Here is a 20,485-nt window from a genome sequence, read left to right on the forward strand (position 1 = left end):
AATGCCTTGTATAGTTGCAACAGCACTTCCTTATCTTTATACTCCATTCCTTTTGCTCTCTATGCCAACATTCCATTTGCTTTCCTTGTTATCTGTTGCACCTGCATGCTCGTTTTCTGTGACTCATGAACTCTCTGCACCGGAGCATCCCAAAGTCTCCCCCCAATTAGATAATAAGCTGCCTTTCCATTTTATCGACCAAAATGCATGACCTAACATTTAACCACATTAAACTCCATCTGCCACATTTTAGCCCACTCTCCTAACCTATCTATATCCATTTGTAAGGGGCGGGATCCTCCGACCTCCCGCCGGGTTGGAGAATCGCCGGCAGGCCGCGCGAATCGCGCCACGCCGTCCTGATGCCGGGACGCAATTCTCCACTCTGCGGAGAATCGGCGCCACTGGGGCCAGCGTGGTCAGTGCGGCAACGGCCGGGGTATGCGCCGACTCTCCAGCCCGGGCCGGCACGGGCCGCCGCGCCGATTCTCCGGCCCGAATGGGCCGAGCGGCCGTCACCAAAAAGCTGAGTACCGCTGGCGCCATTCTAACATCCTCTGAGCCAGTGGGACCTCGGCGTTTGAGGGTCCTGGGGCGGCCTGTGAAGGGGAGGCGTGTCCGACTCCGGGGGGGGGGGGGGTGCCTCCGTAGTGGCCTGGCTCACGATCGGGGCCCACCGATCGAGGGGCCTCTTATCCTCCACGCCAGCTCCTATAGCCCTGCGCCATTTGGCATCAGGGCCTGCGCAGGGAAGAAGTCCACTGTGCATGCGCTAGTTGGCGCCGGCCCAACTGCGCATGCGCGGACCCCGCAGTACCGGGTTCACGCCGGGATTGGCTGCTGGAGCGGCGTGGGCCGCTCCTGCGCCGTGCTACTCCACTGTGGCCCGGAGAATCGGGTCTCGGCACTTAGCCGCCCGATGGGAGAATTGCGCCTAGCGTTCTTGTTTCCTCATTGCAACTTACTGTTCCATCTATTTTTGTCTGATCTGCAAATTTGGCTATAGAACATTGGCAATCTAATGGAAAGGTTTCGAAGTGTCCTTTGTGGCAGGTTTTGCTGGGAGTTTCCAGAGGACTCTGTCTACCAGTTCCCCATTGCTATCTCACCACACTTAGTCACTTTTGGGGGCCTTGGGGTGTTTCTTCCCGGTCACGCCCACACTTAGAATTATTTTCATCACTGGGAAACTGAACTGTTGGCCAGAACAACTCCTCAGAGATCAGGCCATCATTTTGAAAGGGTGCCCTGATCGCAAAGAGGGCTTGTGTCACCTCCTACACGCATGGGCATTACCCCACACCCCTCCAAGTGATGACAGCGTGCTATGGGGTCGCTGAGGGGGCCCCCTTTTTCAGGCCTTCCCAACCCCCCTTTCAGGACCACCCCTTCCAGGACCCTCACCCTTAACCCCGCCAACCATCCAGAGGCCTCATCAAACCCCCTTCCACCTTCCTTTCATGGGCATGGCTCCCCAGGACATGACCCTTGGCAGTGCCACCCTAGTATCCAGGCACCCTATCGATGCCATCCAGGCAATACACCTACCGGCTTTGCAGTGTTAATGTGCCAGCCTGGCAATGCCAAGCTGCCCATGTCCAAGGGTGGAGGCCAGGGGGCCAACCTGTCCTGTCCCTGATCACCCAGGAGTCTCTGATGACCCAGGCGAACCCCCCGGGTTACATTCCGCCTGGTCCATGTTTGTGTGGACCAGTACAGAACAGTGCCGCTGAATCGCACCCCTCGTCTGTAAAGGAAAGTCTGTCACTGAGGAAGGGATTATCCCACTCAGCAGTATGTAATCCTGCAGATAAATATTGTCATCTGTAGCATCGTACTTTGACTAACAATGAAAAATATCTTGTCGTTCAGTACTTTCATCAGTGGTTTATGTCCATCAATGTTAATGGACAGAAAATCATATAAGACACCTCAAGCTCCATGGTGCCAATAAGAACTCCCATCAATTTAAACCATCCATCACAAGCACAAATTTATGATATCCTCTCCATAAATATCCTCAATTCTCTTGCAAGCTCAATGGAATTGTGCCCACAACTGTTAAATCATAATTATCCTTCATAAAGCAGGAAGATAAGCTGATGTACTTAGCATGAACTCACTTCTGTGCACCAGCTCGAGTTTGGCAAAACCCTGGGCTTAATTCAGATAGCCACACATTCTAAACTTTACAGAAAGCTATTCAAAATGTCATTGTTGGAATTGTTATATTGAGAGGCTGCCCACGAAGCTGATTTGTGAAGTTGACAGGGTGAAGGTAGAGTTTTCATTGGTTGGAGTAACCTGATGTGAAATTGACGTACTGAGAATAGGAACTAAACGTTTGCACTTCTAAATCAAATAAAGCAGCGTGCATTATTCGAAATTCCGTGCTTAAAATAGAAAGACGTTGGTAGTGGGGAGTGAAACACTTTTAGCTTGCAGTGCCTTTGAGGGTAAAGATCCTTCCCCTGCCACATCGATGTGTTTCAGCGACAACGACATGAGCACTTGCTAATGACACTAGTGTAGCATTTTTCACACCCATACTGTTGCCTGACTGAGTGAAATTACCAGATTTGTGCTAATATCAGGGCATTTTTATACTGGGCCTTTATTGGACCTATGTCCTTTGCGGAATGGGATTGAGATTATCAAACTAAATTTGCAAAGGCATTTACAGCCAATAGACAGGAGATTTTCATCCCATCAGTTTGGGCTGGATATCCACCCAAACTTCCAAACCATTATTGCAGAAAATGAAAAGATTTTACTTTGTGTTCATCGTTATACCAGATGTCCTACTGTCTCATGGCACAGAAGTATTTCAAACTCAAAGATATGGACATTCTTTGGCAGGTTGTACAGGAAGAGATTGCTATCCCAGCCAGCTTTGTGAAGCTCAGTTACCTCAGCAGCCGTGCTCCTGGATACAAATCATTACTGAGGATTATCATGACTCATGCCTTTATTCCAACTGGACTAATCAAGGTTCATCTCATGATTGCTATTGAGGGGCGGCTCTTTCAAAAATGGTTTCCTGCCGGACCTGACCTGGCATCCACTTTCACATGGAACAAAACAGATGTCTATGGCCAGAAGGTCTCTGGCCTCACCGAAGCAGAAGGTATGTCGTATAATTTAATATTTCCCAATGTATTGCCGTGATGTGCAAGCACAAAAACAAGGTCATTATTTGAAATTATTTTCTATCTGATAATTCTTTGGAAAATGCTGTGTTAATCTTGTTTGTTGTGTGTTTGAGTACATGCGCAAAAGTCAAAAGTGATAAGGTTCTGCTGATTTGAATTTATTTGATTGACTATTTAAATTGGGCTGAACATCTTCTCAACTAAGTCATGTTTGTTGTTTTTCCTGTGCGGCAGCGCTTCGTGTATGCTAAAATAATAATGTTGAGAAAATATATTGGGCATCAGTTTTTATTTCATGCAATATTTAGTCCCTGCCATTAATTTCGTTTTTATGATCCAATCTGCACAATAAAGGCAAGTTTCAAAACAAATGTCTCCCAATTTCTGAGAGCAGCCAATTGCTGCTTTGGAGCGGCCATTAGCTTCTATTTCAGAGCTGCCTTTAAAACATGCTTCAGCAGTCGCAGTCTCTATTTTTAATCTTGTGAGAGGGAGGAAAGGACTGGGATTCTTTATGTCACTCTTTCCCACTTTAATAAAGTTGTAATTTCACATTTGGGACTTAACTTACCATCCTATTCTCCAATATTTATTATCTACAAGTCACCAGTCAACCAGTGTTGCCATCCAGGTAACTCATTTCCTCCAATGTATGTATACTAGAAGTAAACATGATGTAGCATCAGAATTATTAACCCATTATAAAATCTATTTTGAGTGAGAGGCTTTCAATCAAAAATAATGCAATCCTTAGGACGCCTTAGCTTGGACTCCCAGTGTGTACTCAATGAGCTGATCATGGTTGGGATATTACAATTGACTTAAAAAGCAGTGGGAATTATTCTGTGTTCCCATTCCTGCCTCTGTTATTCAATGATCCCTGCTGGAAGTGTGTTTGTGTGCATTGGGTGAGAATGATATAGTTTCACTGTCATTCACTCCATTGTCAAATAACTGGCGGATTTTCACTTCTTTGGCTCACTAATGAAGTTACTGGAGAGAGCAATCGATGTTTGTGGAGTGGTATTCTTACAAGAATTAATGCCATTTGACAAAAAATCTTTCTTAAAATAAAACACGGTCCATCAATCCACTTCAGAGAATCTATGTGCTCAAGACTGTGATTTGTACTTTATGTAAATGTATCAGGACAAGTGTCCATATCCCCGGGTTTGATGAACTTATTATATAAAACCTTTCACAATACTCAAGTTTTTTGCAGTCAAACTTTAGATAGTTTTAACCACCGATCATGCCACAAAATATATGATGCCATCATTCACAATGTTGAGTAAATGAAATAATACAACAGAAAATCTTGCAAACCTTATATTTATATGATATAATTTTAGAAAAGAACGAAATTAAGTGCAATTACATAATGCAAGCGTTCAAATGAATGATCCTCGCCTTTTATAAATATAGGCATAATCCATCCATGAGTGAATCTGCTATTGTCAGTATTTGAATCTCTAATCCTGCAGTATGAAGAGATTTAAAATGTTCCTTTTTTAATTGTTGTCAGTTTCAGTGGGATATGAATATGAAACTTGTCCTGACTTGATACTGTGGGAGAAAAGGACAACAATTCTACAGGGGTTTGAAAAGGATGCTTCCAAGTTAGGTGGCTGGTCTTTGGATAAACATCACGTTCTGAACATACAAAGTGGTGAGTGTCTCTAATATAATATGGGCACTACAGTCACACCAGTAATTAATTCATCAGAATCTTGCAAGTCAAATTTTCACTCTCATTAAAAGTAACAATATTTGCTGATTTCCCTCCTGGGGACCTGGCATCACGCAAACCAAACAATGAAATGATGGTCTCTCCCTGCCCTATGAACCATGGGTTTGGGCAACCTCAAAGCCAGTTCCTAATGGGCATGGATCAAAAGAAAAAAACTTAACTGTTCACTTGACACAAAGTGCCAGTCTCAGCCAGAGAGACCCCAGGATGAATGGTGTGGAAAATACATTTCGGCATTTTCTTCTGGGTTGATGCTGAATCATGTTGTTAATTGGTGGAGGAGGTTTTGCTCTGCATTTGGTAAAGTTGCACCTGACCTTGGCACGCTTGGTTTTCACGCTGAGGCCAAAGGGATCTATACCCTTCCCCCCCCCCCCCCCCCCCACCCCTCCAAAGCCAAGGTTTCTAGTATATCAGTCGCTAAATGTGTACCCATTATAAGCTGCAAATGTAACCCTGGCCATAAGTGAGAAAAGACTCCAGAGATCAACACATGAAATGGGACAGGAAGCCCTTGGTTATGTAAAAAGAGGTCTATTGCTTATTGGGGACACTATTCAAATCTAGATTTCCCTGAAGGCAGCTAGCCCAAAGAGCATAATGGACTGTAAAATGTTTTGGAGTGCCATGAGGTTGTGAAAGGCACTATATAAATATACATCTCTTTCTTCTGTTCCGATCCTAGTTGATATTATAACTGGATGGGTAGATCCAAGAATGGAACCCTGGCTCAAAAGACCACAACTTTTTTTAATAGAACGTGGAGGAACAGAGTCATAGGACCACTAATTAGTTTTAACAACAAGGAAAATGCCTTTATTAAGGATGAAAAAATTGGATTATGATGCAATACTCCTTCGCTCCCCACTTAGCTTAACCATTACACACAGGATTTAGGATTAACATGGATTACAAAGTACATCTTAATCTACAATATTCTCATTAACACAAATCCCTTTCATGCGCACAAGGTGATTGTGGGAAAATACACTCTCCATTCTGAATCCCAAGTGAATGTTTGTGGATCTTTCCTTAGAATCCCCCCACATGATTGACACATGGGAATTTCAAAACTCCACTCCCAAAAAGACACATTAAAATCTTCTCCCATAAGTATGCTCTCCCTCAGTGGTTTGCATCCTGAAATCCAACTTTTAAACAAAGCTTCCAGTTCACTTTTCACAACGAATCCAGATCAGGATTTCACACCAAACCCTTTAGGACTTCTTTGTCGTGACTACTGTGCAAACTGCTCACAATTGCTTTAGCATTCAATTCCCATACTGTATTAAAATGGCATCAGACATTTGTTTTACCTTTGAAGACTACTACTGCACTTTACTCTGATTACTGCAAATATCTTTTTAACTCAGAACATTTTGTTTTCTCTTCTTTGAATTCTTCGAACAATACCTTGGATTCTGTTTACTTAACTCCAGATTTATTGGACACTTCTCCTCATTTCTCTAATGTCCTTAACTTGCTGGACTTTAGATTTCCGACATCTGTTTTCTTAACCATTGTTCCATATTATGGCTTTTCTTCTAGCAAGGCTGAAAAAGATGTTCCCTCTTTAGCCTTCTAAAACCAACTGCTTCCAGCAGAGCTGTGATAGCTGCCTGCTCTCGATCTCCAACTGCACACAAATTCAGCTAAAATTTAAATTTAAAAGCTTCTGTACCTTACAAGATCCCAGTTGCTAAGCAACCACTGCTGGTTTATTATTTTTCACCCTGTAGCCCTCTATAAGCACAATAGAAACACAGTTGGAACTTAACCAACCCCCACACATGCAAACACCTTATCCAGTATGAATCTAATTATAGGTTTTACCCTTCCAGGCACAGAACCATTAACTTAAACCCATTTAAAATTACACCTTACTTCCAATATTTACCAATACAAATATAAATCCCTTAAAACTACTTTTGTTTTTCTAACACTTCTTTTACCTTCCCTTGAAAAGAAAATCAAGCAGTATTACAAAAAATGCTCATTCTCATTTTTTAAACAGAACAGATATTCATCCAGCTTGTCAATACATTAGTCAACCTTAAATGAACAATCTTATTTCAGCATTTATTGCACATACCGATATCCTTGGGGAGAAACATCTCTCTCCTATATCTAACCACACTGGAAGTTTATGAATTCTGCATTTATTTTCCACATTAAATGGCTGACTTACTTCAACCTTGTTTTATCTTTCATTATTTAAAAAATTTTGAATTTGATATTATACACTAACCCAAGGAGTTCTAGTCTTCCCAATTGCCTTAATATAATGGGTAGCTCCTTATTAGAGAGGACTAGATTTTTTAAAGTCAATTACGTTTTAAAAAAAAAATATTTCTTTATTCTCCTCCTTGTTCACATTTTCTCCCGAATTTACACCCACCAACAATAAACAATAATCAGTAACAGATATGTCAATCCCCATATCAGTAACAACGATCCCATCCTCCCGCCAAACCCCAAAGAGTAGCCCGCATGTTCACATAAACAAATAACAAAAAGGAATCATGAATCACCCATAGTCACCATCAACACACACCGCCCCCCTCCCCTCAACCCTCCCACCCACCCCCCCAACTAATGTTCGATGTTATCCAGTTCTTGAAAGTGCATGATGAATAATGCCCATGAATTGTAGAACCCCTCCATCCTTCCCCTCAGTTCAAACTTAACCTTCTCAAGAGTCAAGAATTCCACCAAGTCCCCCCACCACAGGTGGAGAGGCTGCCCTCCATCCCATCAGGATCTGCCTTTGATGATCAATGAGGCGAAGGCTACAACATCTGCCTCCGCATCTGTTTCCAACCCTGGCTGGTCCGATACCCCGAATATGGCCACAAGGGGGCCCGGGTCCAGTTTCACATGCACCACTTTAGAAATTACCCTAAAAACCTCCTTCTAGTAATCCTCTAGCTTTGGACAGGACCAAAACATATGAACGTGATTAGCGGGGCCCCCCCTCGCTACGTTCACACACATCTTCTACTCCTTCAAAGAATCGGCTCATCCTCGCCCTCGTGAGGTGTGCTCTGTATACCATCTTCAGCTGTATCAGCCCCAACCTCGCGCATGAGGTGGAGGCATTCACTCTCCGGAGCACCTCACACCAGAACCCCTCCTCCATATCCTCTCCCAATTCTTCCTCCCACTTTGCTTTGATCCCTTCCAGTGGTGCCTTTTCCTCTTCCAAAATAGCTCCGTAAACCGCTGACACTACCCCTTTCTCCAGTCCCCCTGTCGTCAGCATCTCCTGCAGCAATGTGGAGGCTGGCTCCTCATGGAAATTCTGTATCTCCTTTCTGGCAAAATCTCGAACCTGCATGTATCTAAACATTTCCCCCTGCTCCAGCCCATACTTCTCTTCCAGCTCCTTCAATCCTGCAAACCGACCCCTAAGAAACAAATCTTTCAGTGTCTTAATCCCCTTCTCCTCCCATTTCTGAAAATTTCCATCTCTCCTCCCAGGCTCAAATCTGTGGTTCCCCCGAATCAGCATTTCCCTTGACCCTGCCCCCAACCCGAAGTGTTGGCGAAACTGCCTCCAAATTCTCAATGAAGCTATTATTACCGGACACCCTGAGTATTTCCCCGGGGCTATTGGGAGCGGCGCTGTTGCTAGTGCTTTCAATCCCGACCCCCTGCACAAACACTCCTCCATTCTGACCCACTGGGAATCAATCCCTCTGACCCAGCTCCGCATCTTCTCCACATTCGCCGCACATTAGCTCACTGGGCTAAATCGCTGGCTTTTAAAGCAGACCAAGGCAGGCCAGCAGCACGGTTCAATTCCCGTACCAGCCTCCCCGAACAGGCGCCGGAATGTGGCGACTAGGGGCTTTTCACAGTAACTTCATTGAAGCCTACTCGTGACAATAAGCGATTTTCATTCATTTCATTTCAGTAGTAATACATCAGGTTCAGAAGACCCAAACCCCTTGCCTGCCTTCCCCTCTGTAGTAGCATCTTTCTAACTCTGGCCACCTTCCCTCCGCACATGAACAACATAATCCTTCCCGCAATCTCTCTGAAAACAGCCTTTGGCAGGAAAATCGGCAGGCATTGAAAAATAAACAGAAATCGCGGCAACACGTTCATTTTAACCGCCTGTGCCCGACCCGGCAGTGAAAGAAGGAGACTGTCCCACCTTGCCAGATCAGCTTTCACTCTCCCCACCAAATTAGAAATGTTGTACCTGTGGAGCCCCCCCCCCCCACTTCCCGGGCAACCTGCACCCCCAGGTACCTAAAGTGAGTCCCTGCCCTACGGAATGGCAGCCCTCCCACCCCTGCCCCCACCCCTGGCTGAGACAACACAAAATACTCACTCTTGTTGAGATTTAGTTTGTATCCCGAGAAAGACCCAAACATTCGAAGCAGCTTCAATATTCCCCCTATCGACACACTCGGTTTCGACATGTATAACAGAAAGTCATCGGCATACAAGGACACTCTATGCTTTATTCCCCCCCGCACTATTCCTTTCCATACCCCCGAACCTCATAATGCGATGGCCAACGGCTCAATCGCGAGTGCAAACAGCAGGGGGGGACATAGTCCCACGGTGGAGAGAAAAGTATCTCGAGCTGATGTTGTTTGTGCGGACACTCGCCCTTGGCTCCTTATATAATAGCTTTACCCAGTTCACAAATCTTGGTCCAATCCCAAACCGCCCCAGAATTGCCATCAAGTACCCCCATTCTACCCGGTCGAACGCCTTCTCAGCATCCAATGCCACAACCACCTCTGTTTCCTTCCCCTCTGCCGGTGCCATAACGACATTCAATACCCTTCTAATGTTTGAAAAGAGCTGCCTCCCTTTCACGAATCCCGTCTGATCTTCACTTTCGGGAGGCACTCCTCCATTCTACCCGCCAGTACCTTCACCAATAGTTTTGCGTCCACATTCAGAAGTGATATGGTCCGAGACGACCCACACACCGTCGGATCCTTATCTTTTTTAGCAACAGGGAAATCGATGCCTGCCCCAAAGTTTGTGGCAACAGCCCCTTCCCTATCGCCTCTTCAAACATCCCCACCATCAGGGGTGCCGGCTTATCCTTGAATTTTTTATAATATTCCACCGGAAACCCATCCGGCCCTGCCACCTTCCCCGACTGCATCCTCCCAATTGCATCCTTTATCTCCTGCTCCACTATCGCTCCTTCTAATGTAGCCCTGTCCCCCTTCCCCAACCTCGGGTTCTCCAACCCATCTAGAAATTCCTGCATCTCACGGTCTTCCCTCGGTGGCTCTGACCTGTACAACATCTCATAAAGTTCCTGAAAAACCTTGTTAATCAGATCCGGAGCCACCACAAACTTCCCTGCCCTATCCCTTACCTGCACAATTTCCCTTGCCGCTGCTTCCCTCCGGAGCTGACCTGCATTATCTCCATGTTCGTAAACTGCACCCCTTGCTCGTCTCAGTTGGCGCACCGCCTTCCTGGTGGACAGTCGTTCGAAGCTCGCCTGTAGTTCTTTCCTCTTTTCCCAGCTTTACTGGGTTCCCATCCTCTGCATAGCTCCGATCTACCTCCAACATCTCATTTATTACCCTCTGCCACTCCAACCTCTCCTCTTTGTTCACCCTGGCCTTAAACAAAATCACCTCCCCCCTTACCACCGCCTTTAGAGCCTCCCAGATGACCGCCTTCGACACCTCACCCGAACAGTTGAAACCTCCATATTCCTTAATTACCTTTTCAATTTGTCACAGAATACTTGGTCCCCCAAAAGTCCCACATCCAATTTCCATTCCGGCCTCTGCGCTACCCCCTTCTTCAGCACCACAGAACATAGAACATAGAACATTATAGCGCAGTACAGGCCCTTCGGCCCTCGATGTTGCGCCGACCTGTGAAACCACTCTAAAGCACATCTACACTATTCCCTTATCGTCCATATGTCTATTCAATGACCATTTGAATGCCCTTAGTGTTGACGTGTCCACTACTGTTGCAGGCAGGGCATTCCACGCCCTTACTACTCTCTGAGTAAAGAACCTACCTCTGACATCTGTCTTATATCTATCTCCCCTCAATTTAAAGCTATGTCCCCTCGTGCTAGACATCACTATCCGAGGAAAAAGGCTCTCACTGTCCACCCTATCCAACCCTCTGATCATCTTGTATGCCTCAATTAAGTCACCTCTTAACCTTCTTCTCTCTAACGAAAACAGCCTCAAGTCGCTCAGCCTTTCCTCATAAGATCTTCCCTCCATACCAGGCAACATTCTGGTAAATCTCCTCTGCACCCTTTCCTCATCCTTCCTATAATGCGGCGACCAGAATTGCATGCAATACTCCAAATGCGGCCGCACCAGAGCTTTGTACAGCTGCAACATGACCTCATGGCTCCGAAACTCAATCCCTCTACCAATAAAAGCTAACGCACCGTACGCCTTCTTAACAACCTTCTCAACCTGGGTGGCAACTTTCAGGGATCTATGTACATGGACACCGAGATCTATCTGCACATCCACACTGTCAAGAATCTTACCATTAGCCCAGTACTCTGTCTTCCTGTTATTCCTTCAAAAATGAATCACCTCACACTTTTCTGCATTAAACTCCATTTGCCACCTCTCAGCCCAGCGCTGCAGCTTATCTATGTCCCTCTGTAACTTGTAACATCCTTCCGCACTGTCAACAACTCCACCGACTTTAGTGTCATCTGTAAATTTACTCACCCATCCTTCTACTCCCTCCTCCAGGTCATTTATAACTGGACTCCAGTCTGAACATTTCCTATCAACCACCACCCTTTGTCTTCTTCCAGCTAGCCAATTTCTGATCCAAACTGCTAAATCACCCTGAATCCCATGCCTCCGTATTTTCTGCAGTACCCTACCATGGGGAACCTTATCAAACGCTTTACTGAAATCCATATACATCACATCAACTGCTTTACCCTCATCCACCTGTTTGGTCACCTTCTCAAAGAACTCAATAAGGTTTGTGAGGCACGACCTATCCTTCACAAAACCATGTTGACTATCTCTAATCAAATTATTTCTTTCCAGATGATTATACATCCTATCTCTTATAAACCTTTCCAAGATTTTGCCCACAACAGAAGTAAGGCTTACTGGTCTATAGTTACCGGGGTTGTCTCTACTCCCCTTCTTGAACAAGGGGACACCGTTTGCTATCCTCCAATCTTCTGGCACTATTCCTGCAGACAAAGATGACTTAAAGATTAAAGCCAAAGGCTCAGCAATCTCCTCCCTAGCTTCCCAGAGAATCCTAGGATAAATCCCATCTGGCCCAGGGGACGTATCTATTTTCACACTTTCCAGAATTGCTAACACCTCCTCCTTATGAACCTCAAGCCCTTCTCGTCTAGTAGCCTGAATCTCAGTATTCACCTCGACAACATTGTCTTTTTCCTGTGTGAATACTGATAAAAAATATTCATTTAGCACCTCTCCTATCTCCTCGGACTCCAAGCACAACTTCCCACTACTGTCCTTGACTGGCCCTACCCTTACCCTAGTCATTCATTTATTCCTGACATATCTATAGAAAGCCTTAGGGTTCCCTTGCTCGACCACTTCCACCCCGCCTGACAGGTACATACTTATCAAGGACACGCAGTAGCTGTTCCTTGAACAAGCTCCACATTTCCATTGTGCCCATCCCCTGCAGTTTTCCTCTCCATCCGATGCATCCTAAGTCATGCCTCATCGCATCATAATTGCCTTTCCCCCAGATATAACTCTTGCCCTGCGGTATATACCTATCCCTTTCCGTCACTAAAGTAAACATAATCGAATTGTGGTCACTGTCACCAAAGTGCTCACCTACCTCCAAATCTAACACCTGTCCTGGTTCATTACCCAGTACCAAATCCAATATAGCCTCGCCTCCCGTTGACCTATCTATATACTGTGTCAGGAAACCCTCCTGCACACATTGGACAAAAACGGACCCATCTAAAGTACTCGAACTATAGCGTTTCCAGTCAATATTTGGAAAGTTAAAGTCCCCCATAACAACTACCCTGTTGCTTTCGCTCCTTTCCAGAATCATCTTTGCAGTCCTTTCCTCTACATCTCTGGAACTTTTCGGAGGCCTATAGAAAACCCCTAACATGGTGACCCCTCCTTTCCTGTTTCTAACCTCAGCCCATACTACCTCAGTAGACGAGTCCTCATCAAACGTCCTTTCTGCCACCGTAATACTGTCCTTGACTAACAATGCCACCCCTCCCCCTCTTTTACCACCTTCCCTGAGCTTACTGAAATATCTAATCCCCGGCACCTGCAACAACCATTCCTGTCTCTGCTCTATCCATGTCTCCGAAATGGCCACAACATCGAAGTCCCAGGTACCAACCATGCCGCAAGTTCAACCACCTTATTCCGAATGCTCCTGGCATTGAAGAAGACACACTTTAAACCACCTTCCTGCCTGCCGGTACACTCCTGCAACTTTGAAACCTTACTCATGACCTCACTACTCTCAACCTCCTGTATACTGGAGCTACAATTCAGGTTCCCAAGCCCCTGCTGAACTAGTTTAAACCCTCCCGAAGAGCATTAGCAAATTTCCCCCCCAGGATATTGGTACCCCTCTGGTCCAGGTGTAGACCATCCCGTTTGTAGTGGCCCTACCGACCCCAGAATGAGTCCCAATTATCCAGAAATCTGAAACCCTCCCTCCCGCACCATCCCTGTTGTATCCAACCAATGCGGAGCATGATCTGACACTGCAATTGCCGAATATTCCGACCCCTTAACCCCAGCCAGCAAAGCCTTCCCCACCACAAAAAAGTCGATCCGCGAATGTACGTTATGGACTGCTGAGAAAAATGAGTACGCCCGCTCCCTCGGGTGCAGAAACCTCCCATTTACACCAGCAGACCAGCTAACGCCTTCACCCCCCCGATGGGACCAGCGAGCACGGCCGTGACCTGTCCAACCTTGGCTCCTGCACCAAGTTCCAGTCCCCCCCCCCACTATCAGTTTGTGTGTGTTCAAGTCGGGATGGCCGCAAACACCTTCTTTGCGAATCCCACATCATCCCAATTGGGGCTGTATACACTTAACAGCGCCACTAACCTCCCCTCCAGCGCCCCTGTCACAATCACATATCTACCCCCTGATCTGCCACCATCTTCTCCACCTGGCAGCGTACTCTTTTGCTGACCATTACCGCTACCCCTCGAGCCCTTCCGTCAAGTCCTGAGTGAAACACCTGACTAACCCAGCCCTTTTTAAGTCTCACCCGGTCTTTCACCCTCAAGTGATTCTCCTGCAGCATTGCTACATCGGCTTTCAAACTTTTAAGATGCGCAAGCACCCTTGACCTCTTGACCGGACCTCCTAACCCCCTCACGTTCCACGTGACTATCCTAACTGGGGGTCTCTCACCCCCCCCACCCTTCTTATCCACCATCATCATACCACTGGGCCCTGCCCCATGAGCCTGACCCGCCCCTATCCATTATTAACTTCGAACCCCTTCCCCCCCCTCCCAAAATGCCTCCCCACATTTCCTCTGGAAAAAACATCTCCCAGCATCAATCGCCCTGAATCCCATGCCTCCGTATTTTCTGCAGTACCCTACCATGGGGAACCTTATCAAATGCTTTACTGAAATCCATATACATCACATCAACTGCTTTACCCTCATCCACCTGTTTGGTCACCTTCTCAAAGAACTCAATAAGGTTTGTGAGGCACGACCTACCCTTCACAATACCATGTTGACTATCTCTAATCAAATTATTTCTTTCCAGATGATTATACATCCTATCTCTTATAAACCTTTCCAAGATTTTGCCCACAACAGAAGTAAGGCTTACTGGTCTATAGTTACCGGGGTTGTCTCTACTCCCCTTCTTGAACAAGGGGACACCATTTGCTATCCTCCAATCTTCTGGCACTATTCCTGCAGACAAAGATGACTTAAAGATTAAAGCCAAAGGCTCAGCAATCTCCTCCCTAGCTTCCCAGAGAATCCTAGGATAAATCCCATCCGGCCCAGGGGACTTATCTATTTTCACACTTTCCAGAATTGCTAACACCTCCTCCTTATGAACCTCAAACCCTTCTAGTCTAGTAGCCTGAATCTCAGTATTCTCCTCGACAACATTGTCTTTTTCCTGTGTGAATACTGATAAAAAATATTCATTTAGCACCTCTCCTATCTCCTCGGACTCCAAGCACAACTTCCCACTACTGTCCTTGACTGGCCCTACCCTTACCCTAGTCATTCGTTTATTCCTGACATATCTATAGAAAGCCTTAGGGTTCCCTTGCTCGACCACTTCCACCCCGCCTGACAGGTACATACTTATCAAGGACACGCAGTAGCTGTTCCTTGAACAAGCTCCACATTTCCATTGTGCCCATCCCCTGCAGTTTTCCTCTCCATCCGATGCATCCTAAGTCATGCCTCATCGCATCATAATTGCCTTTCCCCCAGATATAACTCTTGCCCTGCGGTATATACCTATCCCTTTCCGTCACTAAAGTAAACGTAATCGAATTGTGGTCACTGTCACCAAAGTGCTCACCTACCTCCAAATCTAACACCTGTCCTGGTTCATTACCCAGTACCAAATCCAATATGGCCTCGCCTCTCGTTGACCTATCTATAGACTGTGTCAGGAAACCCTCCTGCACACATTGGACAAAAACGGACCCATCTAAAGTACTCGAACTATAGCGTTTCCAGTCAATATTTGGAAAGTTAAAGTCCCCCATAACAACTACCCTGTTGCTTTCGCTCCTTTCCAGAATCATCTTTGCAGTCCTTTCCTCTACATCTCTGGAATTTTTCGGAGGCCTATAGAAAACCATTAACAGGGTGACCCCTCCTTTCCTGTTTCTAACCTCAGCCCATACTACCTCAGTAGACGAGTCCTCATCAAACTCAAGTAATACTGTCCTTGACTAACAATGCCACCCCTCCCCCTCTTTTACTACCTTCCCTGAGCTTACTGAAATATCTAAACCCCGGCACCTGCAACAACCATTCCTGTCTCTGCTCTATCCATGTCTCCGAAATGGCCACAACATCGAAGTCCCAGGTACCAACCATGCCGCAAGTTCAACCACCTTATTCCGAATGCTCCTGGCATTGAAGAAGACACACTTTAAACCACCTTCCTGCCTGCCGGTACACTCCTGTTCAAGTCGGGATGGCCGCAAACACCTTCTTTGCGAATCCCACATCATCCCAATTGGGGCCGTATACACTTAACAGCGCCACTAACCTCCCCTCCAGCGCCCCTGTCACAATCACATATCTACCCCCTGATCTGCCACCATCTTCTCCACCTGGCAGCGTACTCTTTTGCTGACCATTACCGCTACCCCTCGAGCCCTTCCGTCAAGTCCTGAGTGAAACACCTGACTAACCCAGCCCTTTTTAAGTCTCACCCGGTCTTTCACCCTCAAGTGATTCTCCTGCAGCATTGCTACATCGGCTTTCAAACTTTTAAGATGCGCAAGCACCCTTGATCTCTTGACCGGACCTCCTAACCCCCTCACGTTCCACGTGACTATCCTAACTGGGGGTCTCTCACCCCCCCACCCTTCTTATCCACCATCATCATACCACCGGGCCCTGCCCCATGAGCCTGACCCGCCCCTATCTATTATTAACTTCGAACCCCTTCCCCCCCCTCCCAAAATGCCTCCCCACATTTCCTCTGGAAAAAACATCTCCCAGCATCAATCGCTCCCCCCCACCCCCCCTCGCTCGCATCGTAGGCCCATCGAAACCTGCTAACCAGGCTCCAATGTCCGCAGCATTCCTCTCACCTCACCTCCGTTCACTAGCCGACTTTAGTTAGCTAGCGCGGGTGGCTCCCCCTGCCAAGATATACCGTCCCCTCTCACCCAGTCCCAGAGAAAGAAAAAACAAAAACAACAAACCAACCCATACAATACACTAAAATAAGATATAACCGTCGCAACACAGAATGCCAATCAACCCAACCAATAACTTGAACTCTGTAACAATGTGAAGAGAAGTAAATTACAATACACATCAATAAAAAGAAAGTTATGACATTTGTACATTTTCCAGCTCCCCAATCACAGTCCACAGTCTCTCTTCCAGCTCTGCTCCTCACGTCTGTCCCAAGCCTTCCGCCCTCACGAACGCCTCGGCCGCCTCCGCTGTCTCGAAATAAAAGTCTTTGGCATCATACGTCACCCTCAGCTTCACCGGGTACACCATACCAAATCGCACCCCCTTTTTGTACAGTGCCGCCTTCACTCGTCCGAACGCCGCTCGTCTTTTTGCCAACTCCACCGTCAAGTCCTGATAGGTCGGAACTCCACCACCGTCCCACTGCACCTCACGCTTCTCCTTCATGCAGTACTTCTGGAAGCAGATAATTACTGCTCTTGGCGGCTCATTCACCTTGTTCTTCGGCCTTAATGACCGATCAGCTCAGTCCAGCTCGTACAGGGTGGGGCTCTCACCCTCCCCCATCAGCTCCGCCAACTTCTTAGCGAAGTACTCTGTTGGCCTTGAGCCCTCTGTCCCTTTGGGCAAGCCCACATTTCTCAGATGTCGTCTCGAGCGGTTCTCCAAGTCCTCGAGCTTTGCTCGGAGTCCTCTGTTGAGGTCCACCACTCTCCGCAGCTCGTCCCCCATCGAGGTGAGCTGGTCGCTGTGCTGTGGCATGGCTTCCTCCACTTTCTTCATCTTCTTGCTCTGCTCTCTCACCTTGGCCGATGTCTTTGCCACAGCTACCCTAACCAGGGCGATTGCCTCCTCCAATAATGATTTCAATGCGACCGTTGTCTCCTTCTTCAAAGCCTCCATATGCCTCACAAACTGCGTTTCCAGTTCCACCGCCATCACTTCGGTCATCTTTTCCACCGTAAGTAGTGCAGCCCCACCATGCGGTCCGGCATCCGCCACCTTGTCAGCGCTTTTGCTGGCCTTCTCATTCAACGGCGAACCCGGGTTTTCTTCCTTCATCCTAGCTGTTTTTCACATCCTCTAACAACTTATTATTTTTTCTTTCTTTCTTCAATCTGAAAATAAATAAATAAATATTTTCAAAAAAATTTCCAAAAAGTCCAAAATCAAAAAAACTCTTCCTCCGGGGACCGGACTTCAAACTCCTCAAAGATCCATTTTCAGTGGGTGCCACCCAGTGTGCTCTAGTCCCCTTCTACATCGCGTTCTGGACTCGGGCCTGCCACCTCGATTGCCTCGCCTCGTGTCAAGCTCCACCCACTCTTCCGACCTCTGGATCGATGCCTCCCGCTCTGGCCGCCGGACACTCCCGCGGGACTCCGCACCGGCTCCAAACCGGACCGACCCGACGCCCGTCCCTCAGGCTCCAAAGGCCGAAGAATCCCGGGAAGAAAGAACCATGGGGAAACCCTCTGAAAAAGTCCCAAATATCGTGGACCGGCGGGAACGTCTTCTCGACGCAGCCACTCCGCTCGCGAGCCCCACCGGAAGTCCTAAGTCAATTAAGTTGCTTAATAAAATGGCATAAAGTGGCCAATAATCATTGCTGGGAGTGACAACGGAGAATTTGGCACTCAAACAAATCTCCATTCACTGTAACGGGAAGGGAGAATCCCGCCGGCATGAAGGAATAGAGAATCCAACTGCAATTTCACAGCGAGGGGATTAGGGGCAGGGCGTGTTTCATGCATGCACGGCTTACAGAGGGAGATGACCATTTAAATCATCAGCCACCTTCATTGAAGTGGAATTTTGGTCGGCCAGGATTGTGAAAACAGAGGTTTAGATTAGACCTGGTAAGAGCAAAGCTGAAGTTTATGGATTTATTTGGATAGCCAACCCTTTGAAGAGGTAAGATATCCATTTGGATCTGGTCCCAGGACACCATTGCAGTGGGCCAGGTGCCTTTTGGAATTGTTAAAATTAGGCATAAATGTACGTCAGAAATGCATAAACACATTACAGTCAAGCTCATTGGAACAGTCAACACACACCTGTTAGAATCAACTGTCAAAACTGTTGTAAACACCTGTGAAAAAGACCTGTGAAAATTGTCAGAAGCACCTGTCAAAGCGAGCTGACAAAATATTTCCAAGTCCTGCCCTTCACATGAAAGAAATGTCTGACCTGTTTTAAAAAAATAATTGCTTGCTATTTCACTCTGTCTCCAACATAAGCCTGATGGTTTCCATTACTGGATTACTGCTGCATGACTGATTTCACTGCCATCCATTTTCACAGCAGGGTGTCTGTCATTTCATAATTTGATTGACAGCTATAAGTAGTTACAAACACTTTGATGTACGATTATGAATTCCAATGCTTGTTCTTATCAGGGATTATGCACTTGAATAAAATGTTTGTTCTCATAAAACTTTATTTAGTTGAAAGGATGTAAATATAGTAAATGTTTTTTATGAATGAGAATGTTTTTTTCAAAAGAGTGAATTCTGCAATGGACACTTCGAATTTTATTCTTTAGAACTTTGTTCTATCTCAGTTCTGCATAGACCCTAAGGTCTGCCCATGATGGAGTCTGAGTGAGTTGATATCATAGGTGCAAGGACATAGGGTGATGGGTGGGAGGCATCGGTTGGTATGAGTTGGCACTAAATTGGCACAGGGGCTATAAGAGACCATGGGAGGTTAGTTGAGGGGCATAGGTTTGCATGTAGGTTATGATGGCTGTCATGGGCGAGGCGTTTTCAGAACACCAAAATGTATCATGGAGTTTAACCACTCTCTCCCTTTAATGGATTTGTTGCTTTTCCTAGCACACGGCTTGTTCCCGAGGTGTGGTATTACAATTATGGACACGTGGGTTTTTAAACACATAACACTGTTTATTCCATGAACTCAACTTAACATCTTAAATAACCATTGGATCTCTTAACACCCCTTACTTCAAAGATAACTCAGAAAATATTGCAACAGTAAATAACTCCTTAAAATGTTCCTTCAAACTTCCAAGAGACTTAACACCTTTAAACAAAATTGCATCAGGTTAAAGGTTTTACTAATATGAGTTTAAATCACCCAAATGATCCAGAGGTGGCCTTTTATTGCAGAGATCCAGCTCACTGCAAAACACAGACACACACCCAGCTCTTTTCCTTCAAACTTGCAGCTCTCTGGAAAGACACAGACACTCCCAAGCTCTTTTCAAACTGGCTTTCTCCTTTTAATCAGCTCACAGCAAAACAGCCAGGCACTTTGAAGCTGCGGTCAGCAAAACCAGCCAGGCACTTTTCAAAACTGCAAAACTAAACTTCCAAAATGGCTGAACTGAGCTGAGCTCCACCCACTATGACATCACTGTATTCTTAAAGGTACATTGCTTAAATATCCATGTCTTAAAGGTACTCTCACATGACAATGGGCTATGGGATGGAAAGGCATAGGTTGGCTTGGAAGGTATGAAGCCTTAAGGGGGTGGGTGGGGGGTGGCAGTGGCATGTTTCTGGCATGAATGGGACATGAGAGTGCGTGGCGGTAATGGGTGATGTGAGGTGAGGGCTGGATGGATATTTCATGTTTTAATCTTTGCCTTTAAACTTTGGGGACAGTTCTAGAGCCCTGAGGCAGGCCTTATGCCCAACCCACCTCTGCACTCGGCATCCTC

At 46.3% G+C, this 20,485-nt stretch overlaps 1 protein-coding gene across 3 annotated transcripts in view; it reads left to right on the forward strand.

Annotated features, from left to right (window-relative positions):
- tenm1 (teneurin transmembrane protein 1) overlaps window positions 1–20,485 on the forward strand; it is a 1,545,585-nt gene that overhangs the window by 1,331,425 nt on the left and 193,675 nt on the right. For all 3 annotated transcript variants that reach the window (XM_072505612.1, XM_072505613.1, XM_072505614.1), the window contains 2 exons: window positions 2,860–3,127; window positions 4,678–4,821. In XM_072505612.1, the coding sequence (XP_072361713.1) occupies window positions 2,860–3,127; window positions 4,678–4,821 (412 nt within the window). The remainder of the gene's footprint in view (window positions 1–2,859; window positions 3,128–4,677; window positions 4,822–20,485) is intronic.

This window comes from Scyliorhinus torazame, chromosome 5, assembly GCF_047496885.1.
Source record: "Scyliorhinus torazame isolate Kashiwa2021f chromosome 5, sScyTor2.1, whole genome shotgun sequence".
Classification (NCBI taxonomy): Eukaryota; Metazoa; Chordata; class Chondrichthyes; order Carcharhiniformes; family Scyliorhinidae; genus Scyliorhinus; species Scyliorhinus torazame.